Raw genomic sequence first — 21,689 nt, 5'->3', positions numbered from 1 at the left:
CATTGGTGCAAAGCGAGGAAAGAACCGCTACGCTAACCCGCTCCTACTATTTGTTGCAATGGCAACTGATGCCAACTTGTGTACAACAACCAGTTGAAGTGAATGGCATGTCAAGCAACAAAGGTTTCATTTACTACTTCAATCCGTCTTGTTTAAAAAAAAAATGCAACAGGTAAAACTGGTGTTGCTACTTTTTTTATGAAATGGCCGAGTCCTTCCAGCAAGTTATTTTCAGGCTGTAATTAAATTTCAAATGGAATATCCTTGGGTCTTTTTTCCCCCCTTTTCGGGAAACGTACTCATACACCGAGTCAAATCCACCCAACTGAAATTTGTCAAGCACCCCTGATCAGCCAAACAGATTCATGCCCAAAGTATAAGCCAAGCAAAGTGGCTTTTTTCTGCGAGAATTTCCATAAGATGGGCCCCTGGGTTTGCCTTCCACAGATGAGGCTCCTCTGCTTCCTGTAATCAACACCTACAGGGAAAGGCTGATCGGAGTAGCGAGGGATCGGACACCGGTCGAGTCTTCTGGCAGTTTGACAAAGCTGGATTGAGTCTTTCATTATTATCTTTGCAATGCAGAATTGTTCCGAGTGTGAAATTCTGTACAGTATTTTGCTGATTACAAGCAAGTGATTGATAGCAAAGTCATTGATTGAAAAAGTGTGATTAAAACACTCCGTAATCGGCCGCTCCTTTGTCACTGGAAGGGGTATCAATGTCAAGAATGTGTCATAATCAACAGAACTATTCTCATCATCACCAGATCTGTTACTGTCCTTGCAAAAAAAAAGAGGATCTCTTCGCATTTTCAATGGAGATTCACAGATTTGCGTGATTGCTTTCAGATTAATGTCGCAACTTAAAAGATACATAATCAACTGGGCTGACAGTCTAAGATATTAAGTAAAGATCTTGCAGAATTATCCCTGGACAAAAACTGAGAGCATTCCTTTGTCCCCACTTTTTAATTGGCAGCTGAGGTTTGAAGATAACACCAACGCACAACAACAAACTGCGGCAACTAATGGCGAAGTCAAGAATAGATTCTCACCGCTGAACAAACATTTCTACACAAATGAGATCGATATGACTTTGACACCCCTCAAACCTCATTCTTGGACCATTCCAAAATGGGCTTCCAGCACTTTCCCCACATCTATGGTCAACTTGTGCCCATGTTTTGCAACGACCGAAGACCTAGATCCAAGACCCATGATGTAGGACGCGGCTGCCCACCCTGTGAACAGCCTACAGCATTCTGAGGACCACCACGGGTCACCTTGTTCTAGCACCCACCTCTCCTTCCACGACGTGACCTCTGTGCAGACTGACCGCCAGCGGGCGTTGAGCCGGTCCAGCTTGTCCTTCATCATGCCGCCGTCCGGGGTGGAGGTCTGGGCAATGATGGTCTCACCGTTGTTATTAAGCGAGCTGACCATGCTTTGATGGTTAGCGATGCCTTCCTCCAGACTCTGTCGAAGAGAAATAACGGGGAAATCAAGGCAAAACATTTTCTAAGAGCCATAAAAAATTCGCGTGAGTAGCTGGTGATAGTCTTTGGATGTCCACACAGGGTTTTGATCCCTGACAAGTTTGTGGGAAATTGATGGCAAGTGAACATAACGTGCCCATTGCCAAACATTTCTGAATTACACGGATAAAGCCTGAAGTCCTACAGCTGCAGAAGAATATGCATCCCTGATTATACCTATTTCAGTAATATTTTCACAAGGGGATCAAAGCTAATTTGACATTTCTATAGATATTCGCCAACATACTTACACTTTCTTTCACCACTTTGAATTCACTGCTTTGTGAATCTTGGGTGAAGCTTCTCAAGTGTCAAGACGTTTTTAATGAACAATAAACCTCCCACATTTTCACAAACTGCCATATCCGATTAAGACCCAGAACTAGTCTTTCTCTAAAGGGCTGCGTACAGATTTCAAAAAAGTGTTTACTAAAAACTTGAATAAAAGAAGGAGAAAGGGTCTGCAAGTTCAACAATGACGGGGGCAGTGTCCAACAGAATTTCAGTGACCAGAATAATCTGAGTCTAACCCTAACACTCCTCAATCCTTCACCTGTTGGAGGACGGAGGACTGTTAGGGTTATTCAATGACTTGGTTTGAGGCCTACCAGTTGTCGGGTGCGGGCCTTGTTGATGTCCAGACGGCCGGAGGAGTTGCGACAGTCCTGGACGATCTTCTCAGCTTGGTTCAGCCACTGGCCCAGATCCCTCATGTCGCAGTGGAACTTCCGCCACTGCTCAAGGCACAACTCAAACCGCCTGCATGGGCGCGAGTAGGAGACAATGCAAGCCAATCAGAAAACCATGGTAGATAATGCACAATCAACTCAGTGCAAGACTTGTAGAAAGCACACTGTGTAACAATCTACATGAGAGTGGACTGAGACTCTAAATATGACCCTATCCCACAAAACGAGTCTGATTACTTCCCTTTTCTCAAGTAATTCGGTTTGTTTGTAACTACCGAACTGACTGCCTCCAATTCTAGCATCTCCGCAGTGAAAACGTAAGAACCAAATTAAATTGACTGCCTCAAATTCTTGCACCTCGGCAGTTAAAAATGTAACTATTCATTTTCTTCTCAAGTATCAAAACTTGACTGTCGCTGGTTTATATCAACACAAACATGCAATAAAATAAGATTCAAGTACAGTCTTCCAGAGCGTTTTTGAATAAAACTTTCCTACATGCATCACTTTTTAGTTTACGGTATCTTGTTGGTTATTTTCACAACTCTAGTTCTTTGAAAATGCAGGGCAATTTTGACATCAATGAGGTATAAATAGCAGGGAATTCCAAAAAGCTTTTGGCAAGTTTGAGCGACAAGTATTGTTCAACCACTCCTCACTTTTGCCAGATACACAGGGTATCTCTTGTGCCCAGGTTACCAGGGAAAATGGGCTAGTGGTTAAGAAAAGGTCTGTCCTTGAGTTTTCCCTTTAATGACGGGTTGCCTCCCAACCTACCCATGCCTATCCCGGTACTCTCTGTTGACTCTGTCCCAGTCTTGACCGGCCGGCTCCATCACCTCCAAGATTGCAGTACGTTCTCTCTCGCTGGCAGTGACCAGGAGGTCATGCTGACGGGTCTGCAAGAGGTCAACCTCGGGTCGTAGGTCGTCGAGGGCTTCCTGGATCACCTGCCAAAAGAACAGCGCAAAGTTTGGGCATCACTGAATGAAGTTCAGCTTTGGAAGAAAAGGAAAACAAGCTAAGAAAATCAATGCAGGTGTGCGCGAATCCTTCATTGCTTCACACTGAGAGGAAGACAACCAGTATTTTAATCTACCGACGGGGATTTCAACTCTGGGTTTGAATTCCACTTACACAATGCTGACACATTGAAGGAATTCACAAAAACAATCACAAGAAGGCATCGCTCTGAAGAACAATTCAAGGGTTGGCAGCTGATTTCTTTCCAGCAAATTTCAATAAAGTTGAACACGCTTATCCTCAAACTCCACCGCAGCACTTCAACACTGACTTGAATTGTTCATGAACCAGTGAGCCCCTATCCTACTCCGTATCGGGAACAAGAAGCATTCACAAACAAAACCAAGCTCTGCAAAGATTACCATGGTGTTTACAATGAGTTGCAGCTTCACACACAAACACCCTGAACTAGATCCAATCTTTTAACTCCTGAAGTGTCCCTACACATCACAGCTTGAAGTGCACACGGACCAGCTTCGGTCACATCTGGAAATCAACCTCTTGGCTGCCAATGCATGACGTGGCGGACTCTACTGACCAACCTTTTGCTTTTTTGTTCTGTCTCTCTCCTCTCTTGTCCTCACAGGAAAGACTTGGAGATCAAATTGAATTGCCAATGGAGTCTGGACTGTCAATTACAGGCAACTGGGCAACGGGGTTAAGTATGTCATTGGCACAGTGGCATCTTGAGCAACGACAGAGGTTCGTCTGACTACTAACTACTCATCATTACTTTCCTTCAATGTTTTATAAGTCATTATCTTCAAGCAAACTTGAATTCTGAATTCTGACTGGTCAGTTCACGGCAACAAACAGTGCGACATAAAACATATACATGTAAACGTATTGAACGGTTCATCTCAAATTCTAATGCAATGCGTTGTGATATTTTTCTACAACAAACAAAATGCTCAGGTGGCGCACTGAAGATAAATTCGTTATCACGCTTGAATGTAGTGCGTCTGTGTCGAGTATATACCTTCATGGTACACGGAATACACATGCACTACGTGTACATTAATTCTGTGTTCCACTCGTGCTCCTGTGATGTCCAATATTATCCTCAAATCAATACCAATCCTGCATTAACTGGGTCCAACGAACCACACCCATCCACGGCAGGATTCAAGCAACCAAGATAACATACATGTATGAAGGAATTTTTCTTTTTTTTAAAGAGAGACACGCGCATTGCAACTTTAACTTCAGGCATCAGTTACTGATGCATCTGAGGTTCAATGTCCCAATTGTGTCAATATTGAATTCCAAAACCGGGCATTCGGAGCGTGCCAGGAGACAATTTGACATGCAACACCTGTCTCCTCTATTTCAATGTCTTTTTTTCTTTCCAGCCCTCCCCCCCTCCCCCGCATCAACGAAGAGGCATTTAAGGATGCCCAAAATGTTAAATATTACAATTAAGGTAGTGCTTCATTTACCCTGTGAAATAGAGACATTTTAAAGACAGCTGGATGTATAACCATGTAAATATAGGTTACTTACGTTGAGTACGCAGCAATAGCCTATCAGAAAGTCCAGTTTAAAAAACGATAAGAGGTAAATCTCGGCTTTGACAGTGGCTTTGCCTTCAGTATCAATAGTATCTTGTCCGCTGCTGAATCTTTCCAAATTGCCACGGCTCACTTTCTCACTTCAGTAATATTACATTGCCTATGAGTTGAGCCAAAGTTCAGGTGTTGTCTGTATTTTCATTTGGCATCGATTCTGGTGACCCGAGTAAGGCCAGGAGTGAAAAGAAGCCGAGACTTGAAGAAAAAAAAAATAGCCTCTAGTTTGATTTGATTTTCACAGTACTGCCCGTTTCTGTCCTTTTTCGGGGGTACTTTTTAAATGTTTATTCTTTTCAAGTTCTCAACGACTGTACACTTTCAGTTGAAAAGAATATTGGATGCCTGTGGCAGTGAGGATGACAGAGTAGCATCTCACATTCAAAGGTGTCAATGAAACGATTTCACACAACCAGAGAAACAAATTGAAGTTGTCACTATGAAGGATGAGGCTTGCAAATCGTTCATTACCTATATATTACATTTTTGGCGATAGGGCACATAACGGCGGGGGGGGGAAAGGCTACTGTACACTTATACCGATCATTACAGGAGCCCGGAAAGACTTTTTTCTTCTTCTTTTTTTTCATACAGGACTGTCAAGAATGGAACTGTGTTATTGATCCTGACGGGATCCTGATGGCAGGTTTGTTGAGGGAGAGGAGAGGAAGGGGGCTGACAATAGGAACAGCTGGCCATCTCAATAGGGGCCTCGCCAGCCGGCCGGCTGAGATGCTAACATGCTCTGTGTAAGGCTCGAGCACGCCTACTGCCTCAGCACAATCTAGCCCCACCATTGTTTACGGCCTGCTTCGCACGCCTTGGAATGCGTGTGCAAATGCTCGTAACTCAGGCCTTTCTGAAAACAAATTCCTTTTCTTGATGACTGCTTTAATCCGGATAAATGTTTGTTTTGAAGGCTTGCTAGACTGTTTCAGTGTGAAGTGTCGGTCCAACAATGCATTCCACATCTCCAAACAATTTTACACTGTCACACTGTCCCAATTTCAGACTGCACACAATTTGGCCTCGTCAGTGAAGATTTTTGGAAATCTTAAACTGATTTAATTTTTTGATTGAATATTACTCCAAGTATTTCCACAAAACAAAATCGACTGATATCACAGTTCAGAAGCAGACGTGACTTCCATACGTGCTGTACGTTTTTGGGGATGCGTTACGTACAAGATGCGGTCATGCGTTTCACTTTCACAGACACAAAAAACGACTCCATTAACATAACACGTGTGCATTGCGTTTGGCCTTCAAAATAGCCCTGGGAGCGATTTTGACAGATATGCAACGCAAGTTGACTGCATAAGGAAAGGCGCCTTAAGACTTGGGTGTGAAGGAACACAGGAGGAATGATACCTCCTCAGCACTTTATAACATGTACATAACGGAGCACACTACACGTACATATACATGTACTGGGATGCAGCTCTGTAACAGAGGTGTGAGTGACCACATACCAAAAAAGTTTAAAAACAGCCGGCAAAAAGGGAAATTTAAAAAGTACCCATAATTTTGTGCAGAGCCGGTGTACAAAAAAGCTGAAATTCAACGTAATCATCTCGACAAAAAAGCTGAAATCAGCTTCGAAGCTGAATTCTTACAATGGATATATTAAGTGATGGAAAATTGAAACAACTGTAAAACAATTTTTTTTTTAATATACATTCAAACAAAAAGAATCACAGCAAATCTTTGGTCATGTAATACAATATAGCTACAGACACATTCAAGGGTTATGCCAACAAGTTCCCGAATCCCCTCTAGAAATACTAAAGAGCATATCATCTCCACTTCAATAAAACTGCAATTTCAATAGAACCGACTTCATCTTCAATCTTCAAATATCAACTTGGTAGTCTCCGCGGAGACATTACTAAGAGCCATTTTGTAAATTATGCAAACACCAGCGCTGATCAATGTGCATCCAGAGAGATACTTTTTAGAGTATGTACATCTCGGGCCAGTAGATATGGACCCACTTATCTGGAGTAGCTCGGCAAATACACGCCGCATTAATTCAATGTAAATGTTACATTAATACTACCATGCGAGGACCCGGCGACGCAGGGTAGACGAAGCACCCGTCAAGCAGGTGCAAGTTCTCCAACTTGCATTAAATTCTCCCGCTCCGTCTTAGCAGAAATCTTTACATGGGGACGGCCAATATACCACTCTGCATCCAGTATTCCAACCCACAGTGCAAAATGCAGGCAATAGGGCAATACGTTCAAATACATGTACAATGAAACAACATCACTGGCTTCTGAATTATGGCTCGGCGGACAAAGAATACAATGCACTCTTCTCATCAAGGACAGCTCCAGAGATCACTGTATTATCATTTCTTTCTCTGCCGAAGAATGCCATACTCTTTTAACATAAAGGGGGATGGGGTTTCAAAGGCCTTCAGACTGGAGTGGCATTTTATGTTGAAGAGGGAAATGTGTGGGAATGAGTGCAGATGAATACTATTGCCACAGCAACTGTGCATATCGTCTGGTTGACTGAAAACCTTATCCAGGCTAGCGGGGATTGGGTAACAAACAGGTCCTCCCAGAATTGTGGCGTACCAGCTTGTGCAAAAAACTGGCCCTTAATGGGTTTTTCTGGACAGCGATGGATATCATACTCATTATGATCAGAGTACAACAATGACTTGCTGACTGATTCCTTTGAATTTATTCAGAAACCAATTTGAGCGAATGATGTCTTCATTAGGACAAATGGCCTGCTTGGGGTAATGGTTTGGCAATTATTTAATGAGCTGCCCCTACATCTATCTTTGTGGCTTACTGGAGAGACCTCAGCCAGAACAAAGTGATTAGGATTCAATCAGGCATTGTTACTGGAGGAAAAACACCATGAAGCGTAATTTAGGATGATAGGCTTAATAGTTTGCTTAAATATTTTGGATATTCGCTGCCAAATCACCATGACGAATCTGGTTGACTTTGCCACACTAACTCCTCCTTTAATGAGGTCGATCAGACTCCTCATGTTACGCTCAGCTGCATCTTGTTTTGGTTCCTCGTTTGTTCCAACCGAGATGACACCGAATAAATTACACACAACATTGGTGGTATGTTTATCCCATGAGTCTTGGTCCATGGTTCTCTGGTCCATTTTAAAATGTGTTGCAAAAGTCCCCAGGTTGTGGAGCCAAGTTGGTCCGGCTATTTGATATATGCACATATCACTACCTTCGCAAAGTTGCTTCCAGAAGTTAACGTGGCCTTCAAGTGGCCAACTCTTCATGGCTTTATACTGGTGCTGGTGCCGGCACCATGCTAGTCCTGTCCCAAGGATGTCAAGGGTTTTGTTAGGAAGGTAAGCGCAGGTGATACTCTACGAACTGCAGAATGCATGGGCTTTTGTGCACAAACAGTAGATGGCACTTCGAGTTCTCGCAGGAATGGTTTGGGAACCATAAAGTGCCACTAAGGACCCCATATGGCACAGATTGAGCACAACAGATTTTCATCTGAATGTACACAAGCTGGGTGATACAATGTATATCTTTGCACAGACACCAGGTGCACAGTGACAATGACATCCATGTGTCTCATGTCTCTCTATAGTCACTGTAAAACTGATGCTCATGCTTAACTTCAAGTCCAGATGCTTAATATTACACAGTGCATCGGTGACGGATGAGAAAATTCAATTTAAAGTGGTTCAGCACGGCTGTGGCTCCTAATTAAGGCCCAGTGCATGCAGCATCGCGGTGCACATCTTACAGGGCTTAACACACAGCACAGATACATGTAGCATTTGCTAAATGAGATGGGACTGCCTGTCAAACAGCATGTGAGGTACACGTGGCTTAATGTCAATTCTCATTTAACTTTTTGTGAGACATACATCACTTGCTCAGGTGTATTTCCTGCACAGTAGAACCATGGAATGGGCAAGGCTCATTCATGGCCTTAGGACTTGGCCGGGAATTATAAAGACTATCTTTCCCTCTCACTGTATGCTTTGATTATCTTAAAACAGTAAAGCTAACATGCCTAGCAAGGTGAGGTCTCTGTCTAAGGAATATACATGTACATGCAGCTGATACTTCCACGGTGGTAATTTCTGTTTGGCCCGAGGGGATTACGGCAGGTTCTGGCCAGAGCGGAACGACAGCTCGGGGCTCAAAATTAAGATTTACTAACACCGCCGGTGTGAAATGGAATTCCCAAGGAGCTGAGTGAATATGACATGCGAGTAATACTTGTGTTCTGAGAGCCTGCAATGTGTGGGTTTGAATCTGATGAATTGTTACTCAAATGTAAACTAGAGCTAATGTTCAGTTACAGGAATGTTACAGACACAATCAAAAATGCTTCTGACAGAAAGAGTTATTGTGAAACGACAAATCTTTAAAGCAAGAAACCACAGAAGACGAAGTATATTTCCGTGTGTGGTCATGTCGTAGATATTCCAATGAAGTCTTAATCCTCTACAAGGAACGAGACTGATTTATACTCTGTGAAATTGTGGGTGGCTGCATTGCAAAGCTATCTGCGTCCAGGAACTGTTTGCTTGGAGCAATCTCATCAGCGGTCCGTTAATGATTGCCAGCGAGTGGGGGATGATTCTTGTCTCCTATTTTCAGAGTTTCACCATCTGAAAGTGAGTCTTTGTGTCCCAGACACTTCTGTTTCTAGTCACCGACTTCTTAAAGGTTAAGTTTACATGCACCAGGGAAATCATGTCGAGGCAAAAGGACTCTATAGAGTTAGAAGTAATCTCAAAATTTGGGAATGCTGGCCTAACTTCAAAGTGTTTAAATCCTTTGAGTTATCACTTACAGTGCTGAAGTGCTCAATATGCTTTATGGGTAGTTCCAGAAATTAGGGGTCCATTTTTTTCGTGTCCCTGTTAGATCTGACCTATGATTTTGTAAGTTCAGAACACATTTTCTAATTTCCAAGAGTGATGAATCAATGCAAATTACCTGCCAAACAAACAGTAATACTTTGAAATCAATTCCGGCGATGTTTCCATGTCAAATAACAAAGTCCAGATGTAAAAGGGACACAAAAATGTCACACTTTTGGACCCCTGATTTCTGGAATTACCCTTATCCGATTGGCCACAAAATAGGCTCAAAAAGAGTGCCGATAATACAATTTGGCTGCAAACACTTGCACAGCATCAGTTTCCTGGCCATGAAATTTGTAAATGAAATCATATAACCTGTTCCCAGAACAATGCAAACAAATTCAGACATTATCAAATTTGCTTTCAGCTTTCAATTCGTGGAAGTGAAATCTAACACTGAGACATCAACAACTTTTGTCTCACTGGTGTTTCCTGTCGGAAACGGTCTCCTCCAAAGCAGACTCAACTCTGCGGATGAACGCTTTGTTCTTTTCAAAACAGCAAAGCATAAAAGGATGAACAAACTACATTTACTCTTATCTTGATTTGAAAATGACACTATTTCAGTGTTGCCATATTGGAAGGTATCTTAAACAACATTTAAAAATGAGCAGAAGACAGACAAAGACACATTTCGCACATCACGGCAGCGGAAAATCAGGGTTAGTTTGCCTTGAAACAGAGGCAGAGCTCCTAGTCGCTGTGTTGACAGCTTGCGAGTGGGACGGCCGCCGGCTGGGATCATGTCACGTGTAATTAAAATGAATGGGAGTTGAACATGAATGTGATCTGTTGGGTTCAGCATTACAACCACGCTAAGAACATGGAGAATTATCGACCGCGCTCGATATTGAAGCGGTCGAGTACCAGCTGGAGACACAGTTGGGCTTAAAGCTGGTCGGGTGTCTCAGCGATCGATTCAACCTGGATGCTTTACCCACACACAGAGTTTCAGACACAAAGTAATCCATTCAGCAAAATACTTGATTGGTTCTTCAAACAGCTTTTACCAATAACTCGAGCCCTGGGGCTGAATTCCACCCACCCTAAGGCACCGTCTCCATTATCACCACAAAGCCTTTCTTTGACCAGAAAAAACTCTGCAACTTTTCTGCTGATACATGTATGGGACACGTACGTGTATTTTGACACCAATTTCATGAAATCGATACGCATTTCTCGCAGACTCTTCAATGCTTCAGCACGGGTTGAATAAGAAATTGCGCAGATTTGTTCTTCCCCCCCCCACAATACCCTTTTGCCATTGATCATGCCTGGAAGTGCTTATTCACCATGACAATGAGAATCTTCATTGATTTAAACTACATGTACACATACACAAAAATCACTTATTGCTTGGATTCAAACCTGGATGAAATAGCAAGCAATTCTGGAGATGAGTTTCGTAAAAATCTGTCACAGCACAACAACAGCAAACAGGGAAGGAGGCAGAATCTCCTTCAAACCCCATGCCCAGCCTCTGCCCTAGCTTCTTCTCAGCTTAAAAGAGTAGAAGAAGGGCACAGCCATAAATCAGCAATTGACAATCACAACTCTGTACAACTTGGATGTTCATCAGACACCACTTGAAGTTGTCAGATGTGGTCAAGCTCAAACAACAATTTACTGGTTTCTTCAGAACGTTTTCTAACCCACAAAAAAATGACCCAGGCCGCATACTGATACTGTGGCGAGCATGAGTGTATTTAACAGGCACATCTGAGAATGCAGAGCGATCGCCATGCGTGTCTAAAATGTGGACCCACGCTCCCTGGCTTGATGTGATAAGCGCTGGACCGTTACGCCAACAGACCCAGCATGAAGTGAAATAAATGTCGATGACTTCCCCTCACACGAGGACCGGCTGCCTCCGATCCATATATGTTTATGTAATGGCAGCGAAGAAGTAAATACCAGTGTCTCCCAGCACTGAAACCGGTCTTGTGTTGTTTCCGACTGAAAACAATCACACTATATTACTCTAAACGGGCTCTGACTCCAAAACTGGAAATTCTCCAGCAAATAGGATGGTCCCAGAATAAGCCATTTGCGAATTAAATTCGAATAAAATCTGGTGCACTGAGTTATCTGACTGCACATAAACATAACAATTTGAATTCCCCAAACTAAAGACACTGTTGCTATACCTCGTGATTCTGGGCAAGCTTTCGCATAGCGACCATCATCTCTGGAATGGACTCGTTCCCTTGTGCCATTCTTATCCATTGAGAACAGTGTATTGTTGCAAGGCATCTCTTATGTAACTAAGCAAAAGTTTGCCCTGAATCATGAGGTATAGCAACAGTGGTTTTAGTAAGGAGAATTCAAGATGTTATGTTCACATGAATTTAAAGAACTCAGTGTTCCAGATTTGGGTCAAAGTTAACTTGCAAAAGGCTTATTGAAATGGAAACCAAATTTAGTCAAAATTGGAATGAATTCCCTCACAACTGGCAATGTAAACATTTATAAATCTCGGTACTGACTACTCGGTAGGCAATCGTGAATTGACCATTTTCTTACGAATTTCTACACAATCTTTGAAAGCTACAGAGAAAAAATCCCAACCATTACTTTATCATCGCTATTGTATTTTGCCTCCTGTACAAGTAGCGGAAAAAACAAAATCCACTCAGTCAGCACTCCAAACATGACTTCTCAATTTGAGTCTGAGGCACACAGACAGCCACAAAAAAAGACAAGATGCATTACCTCATTTGTTAAGCCAATCGCCAAATCCCGGGCCAAGTGGAAATAGGTGTGAGGTCTGACACGGCCGAGAGGGTTACAATATCCGGCGCGCATGGGTGCAGCATCTGCACAAGCCATTTAGCCCCTGGGCCGGCAGCAGTTTAAACAGTAGTGGAATGAGAAGAGCTGCAGACCCACGTGAGCATGTGCTCGGCCAAGCGGAGGGCCGAGTGGTTATTACTGGATTGCTGAAGATCCTCTGGCGACGGTCCCCGGCGCAACAAAAAATGATAGCCGCCCATTTGGAGTGGAAATAGAGCTGTCAAATTTGGAAATTACACTAATCCGTGTCATATTGGAATAACGCATGTCCAACACTTCCCCCCTGCTCTCAGAAAGGGGGAAAAATTGCACTCATCGTGACTGATCGAAGAAATTACAATCCCACTGCTGTACTGACAGAAAATCACCCAAGCAAAGATTTCATGGGAGTTCTGAATACAGAACAATGTGTTTTATTCATTTGGCTCATTCCTTTTTATATTTAGGCTGTTTCTATGACAACGCGATAAGTTCATCAATGCCAGGGCATCAGAAATCAGAAATTTCATCTTGTCCTGTTACTGTGAAAATGCACGATAACTTTTTGAACTCAAACAAAGATCTGGGCTCCAGTTTTCAGCTACAGGATTGTACAGTCGTTCATGGAAAATGAAGCTTACGGTACAATTTTGAGGGTTAGCGCACTCTTATAAACATGTTAATTACAATCAGTATTCACACTCGCAAAACACTGATGCCAGATTCCTATGAACGGCCCATTATTCCATCTGAGATGAAAGTGATTTCTATTAGTTTTCCAAAAATAAAAATTTCAAATATGAACATGTACCGGTATGTCATTGATATGAAACTAATGCAATGCATGCACCTGTGACCCTGGAAAACCACTCTGCTACTATTACACCAGACAGCAGCATAAAACTGGACAGAAGATTCACACCTCCTTAAAAATATTTCCAGGCCCGTGCCCCACGCGGATCTGTGTATCCCCAGCGTGCGCATTTATAATCAGATCAGCTGATCCTATTACAGGGCCCAAAGCGGTCCTGAAAATTGAGTTAAAAGCCTTAAACCCCGGCCTCTGCAAAGTCAGATCGGGGCCATTTGGCAATGCGTATTGTACAGTGACCTCAGGCCAGGGTGTGCGGTGACGGTTGGGGCGCGGTATTGGGAGGCTGGTAATGTGGAAAGAATAGGCGTTCATGCAGTTAACTGGTCATTAGGGGAAGAATGTGACTGCTAAATTGAAGGACCCAAGGTGGTAGGATGGCGACGGGCGAAATGATTAAGCGACTTCGGGGTGAATTCTCTCTGTAAGGACACTGAATTCTGGTTCGTTATTATTATTCTTGGAAGTATTAATCAGAACTCTTTCTTTTTAAAAAGAAAATAGAGGGAAAAAGGTACTTACTGGAGAAGTTGTAAAGGAACCATCACATTTTATAGTCAACTGTTCTGTCATATGAACAAACATTTGTTTTAATTGTAATTTTTTGTAACTTTCACTGACTACCGATAGGTAAGATTTCTAAGCAGTGTTGGAATCGTTCACACCACATTTTTACACTAAATGCTTCTTATTCATCATCATTTTGAACACAGGGCAAAAGAAGTTCATGTTAACAACTTTCAGGTTACATAATACAGAGTTTATTTCAAGCAAACTATAAGCATTACACCAAATATCCCTTGTCAGTGTGGGAAAAGGTACTTAAATTAGAGTAATTCTTGCATAGTTTGTAAGGTGAAGGGTCAAAGTCTTCATTCTGCCTCAACTACATGCAGGACCAACTTAAAATCCCCAAATTACGACAGGCAGAAACGCACTGATGGACAGAAAGTGACATCGGAGAGCAGGAGAAAATTTGAAACTGCACTGCGGCAGGCACTGCTCCACTGAACATCAGACATCACCAGCTTGCTTTCGTGAATGAATCACCACAGAATGAATAAAAAAAATCAATTTACCGTCTTCTAAACATTGCAGGAGTCACGTACGCGCATTTCCACCATCCACTTAAGGACCTGACCTGGTGTTGATTTTTTTCCCCTCCCAATTGGAGACATCCAGTTCCGTCCTCAAAGACTGACCGACACTCCTCCCCCAGTCCATTACGGACCGCCCTTCGGCGTGCGTATCGAATGGATGATTTCAGGCGGGAGGGAGGGGGTAGGCATCGAGTATTGATCTAGACCAATTAATGCCAGTGATTGCGGTCTTGATGAGACCCAGCCTAGAAGGAACTGGGAGCCAGTGGGTGGTGTTTGATTTCAGGGCTGGGGCGGCTAATACAAGAACGGTGGAAGTGAACGGGCGCAGGCACGAACACTGCAGATGCAGTATCACCGAATAGGTTTCAGCCACCTCACAATGTGACGGTCCTCAACACCAGACGAAATGCTGAATTCGAAAGAGGCAGAAGCACTGTAACTTAAGATTACTGCTCGGTGAAAGAATTTCACTCTTGGAGACAGAAAGGAGGGAGTCAAAGTAGCCTCAGGCAATTCCATGTCTGAATCAAGTCAAATCAATTCGGTATTCAAAATACTTTTTGGAACATGGGCCCCGTGGAGTAGCATGAATTCCGGTTCCTCTAAGATTCAGTTTCTGACACTCCAGAACTTGTGCTTAAGTGGTAAATTGATTATGTGTTGAGAGGTGGATCACCCTCTCTTGTTAGTGAGCTTGTATTCGTTAATCAATGCTTGATTTACAGATCTTATAGACGTTTTCTCCAAGTGTTTTCTTGCTGGCACATTTGGCATTCATTTTAAGTCCTGAGATACAATTCCTGAGGAATAAAACGAGAATGCAGTCCTTCGCATCTGCAAATAGAATGTGTACATACGCCACACACGTATGACACCCAAAGAACAGGGCAAACAAGAAGGCTTGGTGGAGAACAATCTCCGACTGACTTCATTTAATCAAACTGATCTTTGCATTTGTGATGTGCAAACATCATGCGTCTCAGTCCTTCGCATCTGCAACATAATGAAGATTTAACGTGCCTCGTGGAAGAATCAACTGCAATGTGTTACCACATTTCATACTTGGAAAGCCAAATGTTCACATCATTTCAGAATTTATAGGGGCATCCTTCATCGAGTTTAGTGCCCCTATAAACCATCCAGAGCAGCGCACATTCCCTTCGGCAAAATTTCCTTTGGACTGAAATGTGTTTGCCGCTTTTGCTATAAACCTAAGCTTCCTGGATTGTTCCTTATCAAACCACTTTGCAGGAAATAAATGCCACATTCACTGTACAGTGCTTTTAAAGGAGCATCATCAGTAGTAACAAGGCTCTGCCGGTATCTTCCACAATCCAACAAACTCTTCCAAAAACCTGGTGGCGGATTCAGAAAGATGTGGGAGGGTTAGGGTTAGTCTACAAGTACTGGTACCCTGTGTCCAGCTGCTGACACAATGGAAGTGTGAATGTTTTCATTTCAAGTATTAGTGAATGTACGCAGGTTGAATTGTTCCACTGGAGAAAACTGACAGATAAAATACTTGACCAACACAAAGGCAGCTTCACACTGATGGAAAATTTAAAAAAAAGTTGTCCTTGAAAAAAAATCGCCTGTGATTGTTTCATCACAATCAGGAAGCCTGGCTTCTGTGTGCAAATGGAGCCAGCTCAGTGAGCCACAGAGCTTGGTATAAAAGCCACTCGGGGGATAATTACTTAATGCAGCAGTGACTTACCTATTCGGCAACACTCTTAAAAGAGTTCTCATTCCCAATTCTTCAATTAAGTTGATGTACCGGCAAGGTCAGTCGGGGAGAGAGCCAGACAAAGACGTCAGAGATTAAGACTGCGTTTCTTAGGATGAGAATCAGACTTGCATCTCTTTCATCCTTAGGAGTTCATTGGCAAATTGGTAATTGGTCCCAAGTCAATTATATACACTGTACCTTGATCCCTGGCAAATGCTGCAGGCACAGAGGGTTATAAAGTGGACATTCAACATACATGTACATGTACACACTGGGCCAAGCCATACAGTACAATTTCACCAGGCAACTATCACTAACATCGACTTTTCCCTTTAACCCTAACAGTCCCAAATCCTCCCATGACAATATGATTTTACATATACCCTAGAGGGTTAGGGTTGAAGATTGGTTAGAACCAGTCTTCATTTCATTGCTTCATCGCATGAGATGATCTTTCTTTTGAGTTCAACTGAGAGCCTCCTTCAAGAAGTGATGTATTCAACACACAATGAATCATGATCAACCACTAAGCTTGGATTCTGCAAGTCTGTGTTCCAAGTCACCTTTCAGGGAGTGCACACTGAAGTTCCTGTGGCAGTGTCCAGAAGTTGACTTCCCACCTCCTCCTCCCTGTTTTTCACATTTTACTGGCATGGTCAGATCAACTTACTACATTTGATGTGTTTAACCACATGGCAAAGATGAACACGAAGTAAGTTTCAATTATGCCGAGGGAATCAAATGACGGCAGAGTGAAGTTCCATGCTAAGAGACGATCGCAGTGGGAACCGATACCCAAACCCCAGCGGGGCCCAAGGATGCAAAAAAAGATGAAAAAGCCCCCTAAAAATATTCTGCTGAGGTTGCCTTTGGTCAGCATACTGTACGGATGATATTTTCACAAGACGTCAGGGAGTGTAAGCGTGCCTGCTCATGGCCCTGGGGTAGCAGTCAGGTTCAGTATCCATCATCTCTAAACAACACGATGTCCTTTGGTGCTTTCTTGACAATGTCTGGCCCAGATATGCACCAGCACGATCTTTGCTTTTCTTTGAAACTTGGGGGAGGGGGCAAGCAAGCCTCATTTGAGAGGGCTGAGAATGCAACATCAAGTTTTCATCCTACACGATAACTAGACTGAAGTAGACTTGCATACTGCCTTATCTAAACATTGCAAAATGTTTGGTATCCATCAGGTCTGTGGCCAACGGGTGAAAGCCACTAATGAACACATGAGGGTATCGCATACAGTTACCCCTCTTTATGGGAGGGTCTCTCTCATTTATCTGAGGTTGCCACACTATTTCGAAAGAATCCATTCAAATGCAGAAGCATGCCAGTGCAGCCTCTCCTTGAAAATTTCGGCTACAGCAGCGACATGTCAACCGCTCATGTAGATGGCTCATGTTCTTTTACCAAGAAAAAAAAAACAAGAAAGGAGGAAGCTCTAACCCTTCCACACAAGACTTCTGACCTTAATGTGATTCATTACTCGGGAAAGAAAACCTTACCAGACAATTCAACGCCAATATTCGTTTCACTCCAGGCAGACATACCCCAAGAACAGATGCACTTGAAATCTACCTCCTATATCCTGCAGTACAACCCCCCCCCCGGCCTAAACCCCTTTTACGCTGTTACCACTCCCTCACCTCAATTGCCTTCACTTTGTTATTCCAACAAGTGACTGATTATCTTCCCCCATAAAATAATTCGTTTTTTTTCCTCCCCCCCTGAGCATGAGCATCAACCGGGACGATCACAAATCAAGAAGATGTGCTCTGCGAGCCGGATATAAAATGCCTGGAAGAAGACATCTAGAGTTACATACATGTACGACTGCTGCCGGGAGGCAAGAGGGCAAAAAAAGTTACGGCCATTCTAGGTCAACACAGACAATCTGCCCATAAAATACAGGAACAGAAGAGTCTGCGAAATGAGGAGAGCGCAGCTTGCGAGAAACCGTTGGGGGTGAAAGAACAGAACGAGGGAGCTGATCCAAGCATCCATTAAGACGTTTCTGGTAACGCACCTCCATCTGGTGAAGCAATTACGACTCGAGATTAAACAATCTGATCTGGAGAGCAATGAGTAGGATCTCCAGACACCGAGAGAGAGAGAGAGAAAGAGAGAGAGAGAGAGAAGATGGCTGTGAACGATGTTGATGTAGGGATGGCTGATGTGAGTAGCTTTTCAGAATCTGCTTCTGGGGATTTTTTTCCCCACCACAGCTGTTTTTCTCATCCTTCTCACAAAAATCTTGGGATCATGTTACTCAGGTAACCAAGGTTCTAAGCATGTGTAACTGATAAACGCCAGCTACAAACCATAAATTCTGTTTCCAAATAATCTACAGTCACAGTGCTCAACTATTCACAGTTCGTGATGCCCATGCTTGTCTTTTGACGAGCAAGCATGGCATTGATCGCAACTAAACAAACATCCATGTCAGGCAAGCTTTAAAGTTTAATCCAATCAAACATTTCAACAATCAACAACTTTACGAATTAACTGATCATAACCCTCTCAACAACAAACAAAATATTTAAGAAATTCAAATTCAACAAAACAAACCCCCCCCAAAAAAACGCTGCCAATAATTTGTTTGCATCACGGCCACTGAAAAAAAATCACTTAAGATGTTTCTGCAAGTCCGAAGATTTCCACCGCCGCTCGTGCTGATAAAAGTTGAAATCATCAATTATATCCGGGGAAAGGTGCAACGTACGTGCACAGTGGCATATTGAGATACTGCAAGTCAAAGGATTAGAAAAATCCTGGGATGAATCGCTCCGAAAGAGATGTTATCGGGGATTCAGGAGGCAAAGTTTATCGCATTACCGGGGTGGTGCCATATAGGCAAAAGTTAATAGCATCATCGATCAAAGAATTAATTTCAATATTCCGAACTGAGAGAAGGTCATATGAGAAGGTGAGTTGGGTGCCAATAAAGAGGATTTTTGCATTACCATTGAGAGTGAGGTTTTTTCTTCCTGACTGAATTCAACACTGTGATGAGGTCCATAAGTGGGCTTGGTTCACTGTTTGAGGCATGTGGGTGACAGAAGAAACTCACCTCCCAATTTGCTGCCAACAAGAGATGCAGATAGAGACCAACAGTACCATATGCGGAACACCCCAAGTCACTTAATAGAAGTCCTGTCACTTCTCGGAAGTGGTTGAATGGTGACGATCAGTTTGTGACCATATCAAAGACTTCAAATGCCTGCACTCAGACTCCCTCCTTGATGACATTTGAAGATATTCAGGGTCACATACAGAACTCCACTCCTTCATGTCTCCTCACAATAAGTGCCCCAAAGACTGCACTCTGTGATTGAACTATCGACACTTTGGTGCCAGAATTCTTTTTTTGACCACATGTAAACGTATCAACCACACATAAATCCCCAAAGAAATGGGTAACACATTCCTCAAAGCAAGAAAGCTGAAAAGCAGCCTTTTACTAATGAACCCAAGACACATGAGTGCCTAGTGTAATATATAACAACACGTTTAATGAGCTCACGGAAAACTTTGTACCAAAGCACAGATTACATCTTCTCTGAGCAAAATCTTCTTATACAAGTAATACATACAGTCCCTCACCCCCCCCCAAAAAAATCGCTTCCAATTCTCAGTAAGCACGGGCCACTTTCCAAGAAGACGCCCAAACTCTAACTTTGATGGGACCATGCTGAACACTGCATAATAAACATGCTGTTCCACCTGTTCGGACTGGTTGTTTTTCCTGTCCTTTATGTTAAGTCCGTTTGTGAAGATCTTTCGTTCACCCGGATTCTCTCTTCTTCAGTTTCTGTCCTGAAAGCTCGCAGCTTGTCCTCCCTGCCAACCACTTCCTCACGTTCCTGCCATTGATCCAGACTTAAGCAAACACAGGATGCAAATACTCGACAATATGCGAGGGTTTGGGATGAAAAAAAAGGGAAGAGTGACAAAGACAGGAGGGTATTATATCTATCTTAAAAAAAAAAGGTGAGGCCGAGGGAGCTTGATGGCACGGCTGAAAATTGGCTTGGGATTCTAGTTGTTGTACTGGTAACATAGTCAAAGCAAAATTAACATGACCGCCCCCCCCAAAAGTAAGTCTTCTGCTTGACTACTACTCATAAAAGTCCTCTGTTGAACTGCAACCCTGAAATCAGATTTGGCGCGGGGGTAAGCGTGATCGTTGCTTATTTGATGACTCCCTGATCTGGCAAAGTCCCACCGTTTTTTATTTGGACAGGTTTTTTTTTTAATCCTTCTGTGGGGAGAGATCAACAGGGCCGTTCAAGACGCAATCGCATTGCTGAGCGTTATCATAAGCGCGCTGTGAATGAATAATAAGGATATTGATGACCGAGGACCGCTAGAGTTGTTGACACTGCTTTTCGCGGTGCTGTTTATGAAATCAGTGATTTGTTAATATACTGTACAAGCCTTTAGGTTGCACGCCTCGGAAGCATATGTACACACTGAACTGATCTCACTAACAACATTAATACACATGTAGTAAAGAGTTGGCGGTTTGCCCTTTATTAAAAATTTTTTATGTGATTATTTTAACTTTTTAGGAGTGCTGGGCTGAAGGTAAAACCTTTTGTAAAGTACCGTATTCAGGGAAATTAATTCTTGAAGCAATTTTAGCACCAATCACGGGAGAAATACTTACGTGCAGATCTTGAAAAATGTTTTTAATAACGTCACTGAAAGAAAGAGGCTTGGTTAAATTTGCTGTCGGTACTTTGGGTGTGAAAGATTTTTACGGGTTTGCACACACATGTGCTGCTCTCATTAGGCAAGATGAAAACGGTTCGGTTACCGACACAGCCAGCCGAGATCAAATGAAAAAAAAATTGCCAGCTAAGATGGCAGCGGCTGCTGCACAGTGTGATTTGATTATGACTGGCTGTTATCAAGTATGACATTTCCAGTACCCACTCGGTTGAAAGAGAAAAACTGGCAGACAGAGGATGGGAAAATGGATGGATATCAGAAGTAGAACATTTTATGTGATTACTCTATGTGGCTGTCTGGTCTAACCTCTTTAATCTGAAAGGCCTCCCGGTCACTCATTGGTAAAAAAAAAAATTAAAAGGCCCATCAGTAAACAGAAAATGTGACTGTTGATATTTCATAATTTCCCCAACACAAAATAAGCCCTCTTTAGATCCACCCTTCCAAGTTAGACCCAGCTGCAGGTTTGAGAAGGCAAAACGCTCTCTTTTGCGTTATGCATCGCAAACACACAATCGTTCGGAAATCCCACTCGTAAATCTCTCTCAAGCGGCACTAGTCTGTAAAATTAACGTGCCGGTGTGTTGTACAAGTGCGAGAATTTTGAGATTTACTGCCTTGAAGGAGTGGGGAAAATTTAATCGTGAATTCCCCAGTGCAACTGCACACGTTGCGTAGACAGAATCGGATGCACAAAGTGACTCTGATGCAAGACAGCGAAAATAAGGCCCATCTGCCACATAAATTATGACGATAAATCCTATTCTATG

General features: G+C 42.8%; 1 protein-coding gene across 6 annotated transcripts in view; it reads right to left on the bottom strand.

Moving 5' to 3' along the window:
* dmd (dystrophin) overlaps window positions 1–21,689 on the bottom strand; it is a 173,713-nt gene that overhangs the window by 48,321 nt on the left and 103,703 nt on the right. For all 6 annotated transcript variants that reach the window (XM_087146941.1, XM_087146939.1, XM_087146940.1 and 3 more), the window contains 3 exons: window positions 3,004–3,176; window positions 2,146–2,296; window positions 1,303–1,478 (listed from right to left, as the gene is read on the bottom strand). In XM_087146941.1, the coding sequence (XP_087003067.1) occupies window positions 1,303–1,478; window positions 2,146–2,296; window positions 3,004–3,176 (500 nt within the window). The remainder of the gene's footprint in view (window positions 1–1,302; window positions 1,479–2,145; window positions 2,297–3,003; window positions 3,177–21,689) is intronic.

The sequence above is a fragment of the Acanthaster planci genome, linkage group LG15 (assembly GCF_054643075.1).
Source record: "Acanthaster planci isolate LZ-2023a linkage group LG15, COTS_SCS, whole genome shotgun sequence".
NCBI lineage: Eukaryota > Metazoa > Echinodermata > Asteroidea > Valvatida > Acanthasteridae > Acanthaster > Acanthaster planci.
This window is presented reverse-complemented; position numbering and strand designations above follow the sequence as displayed.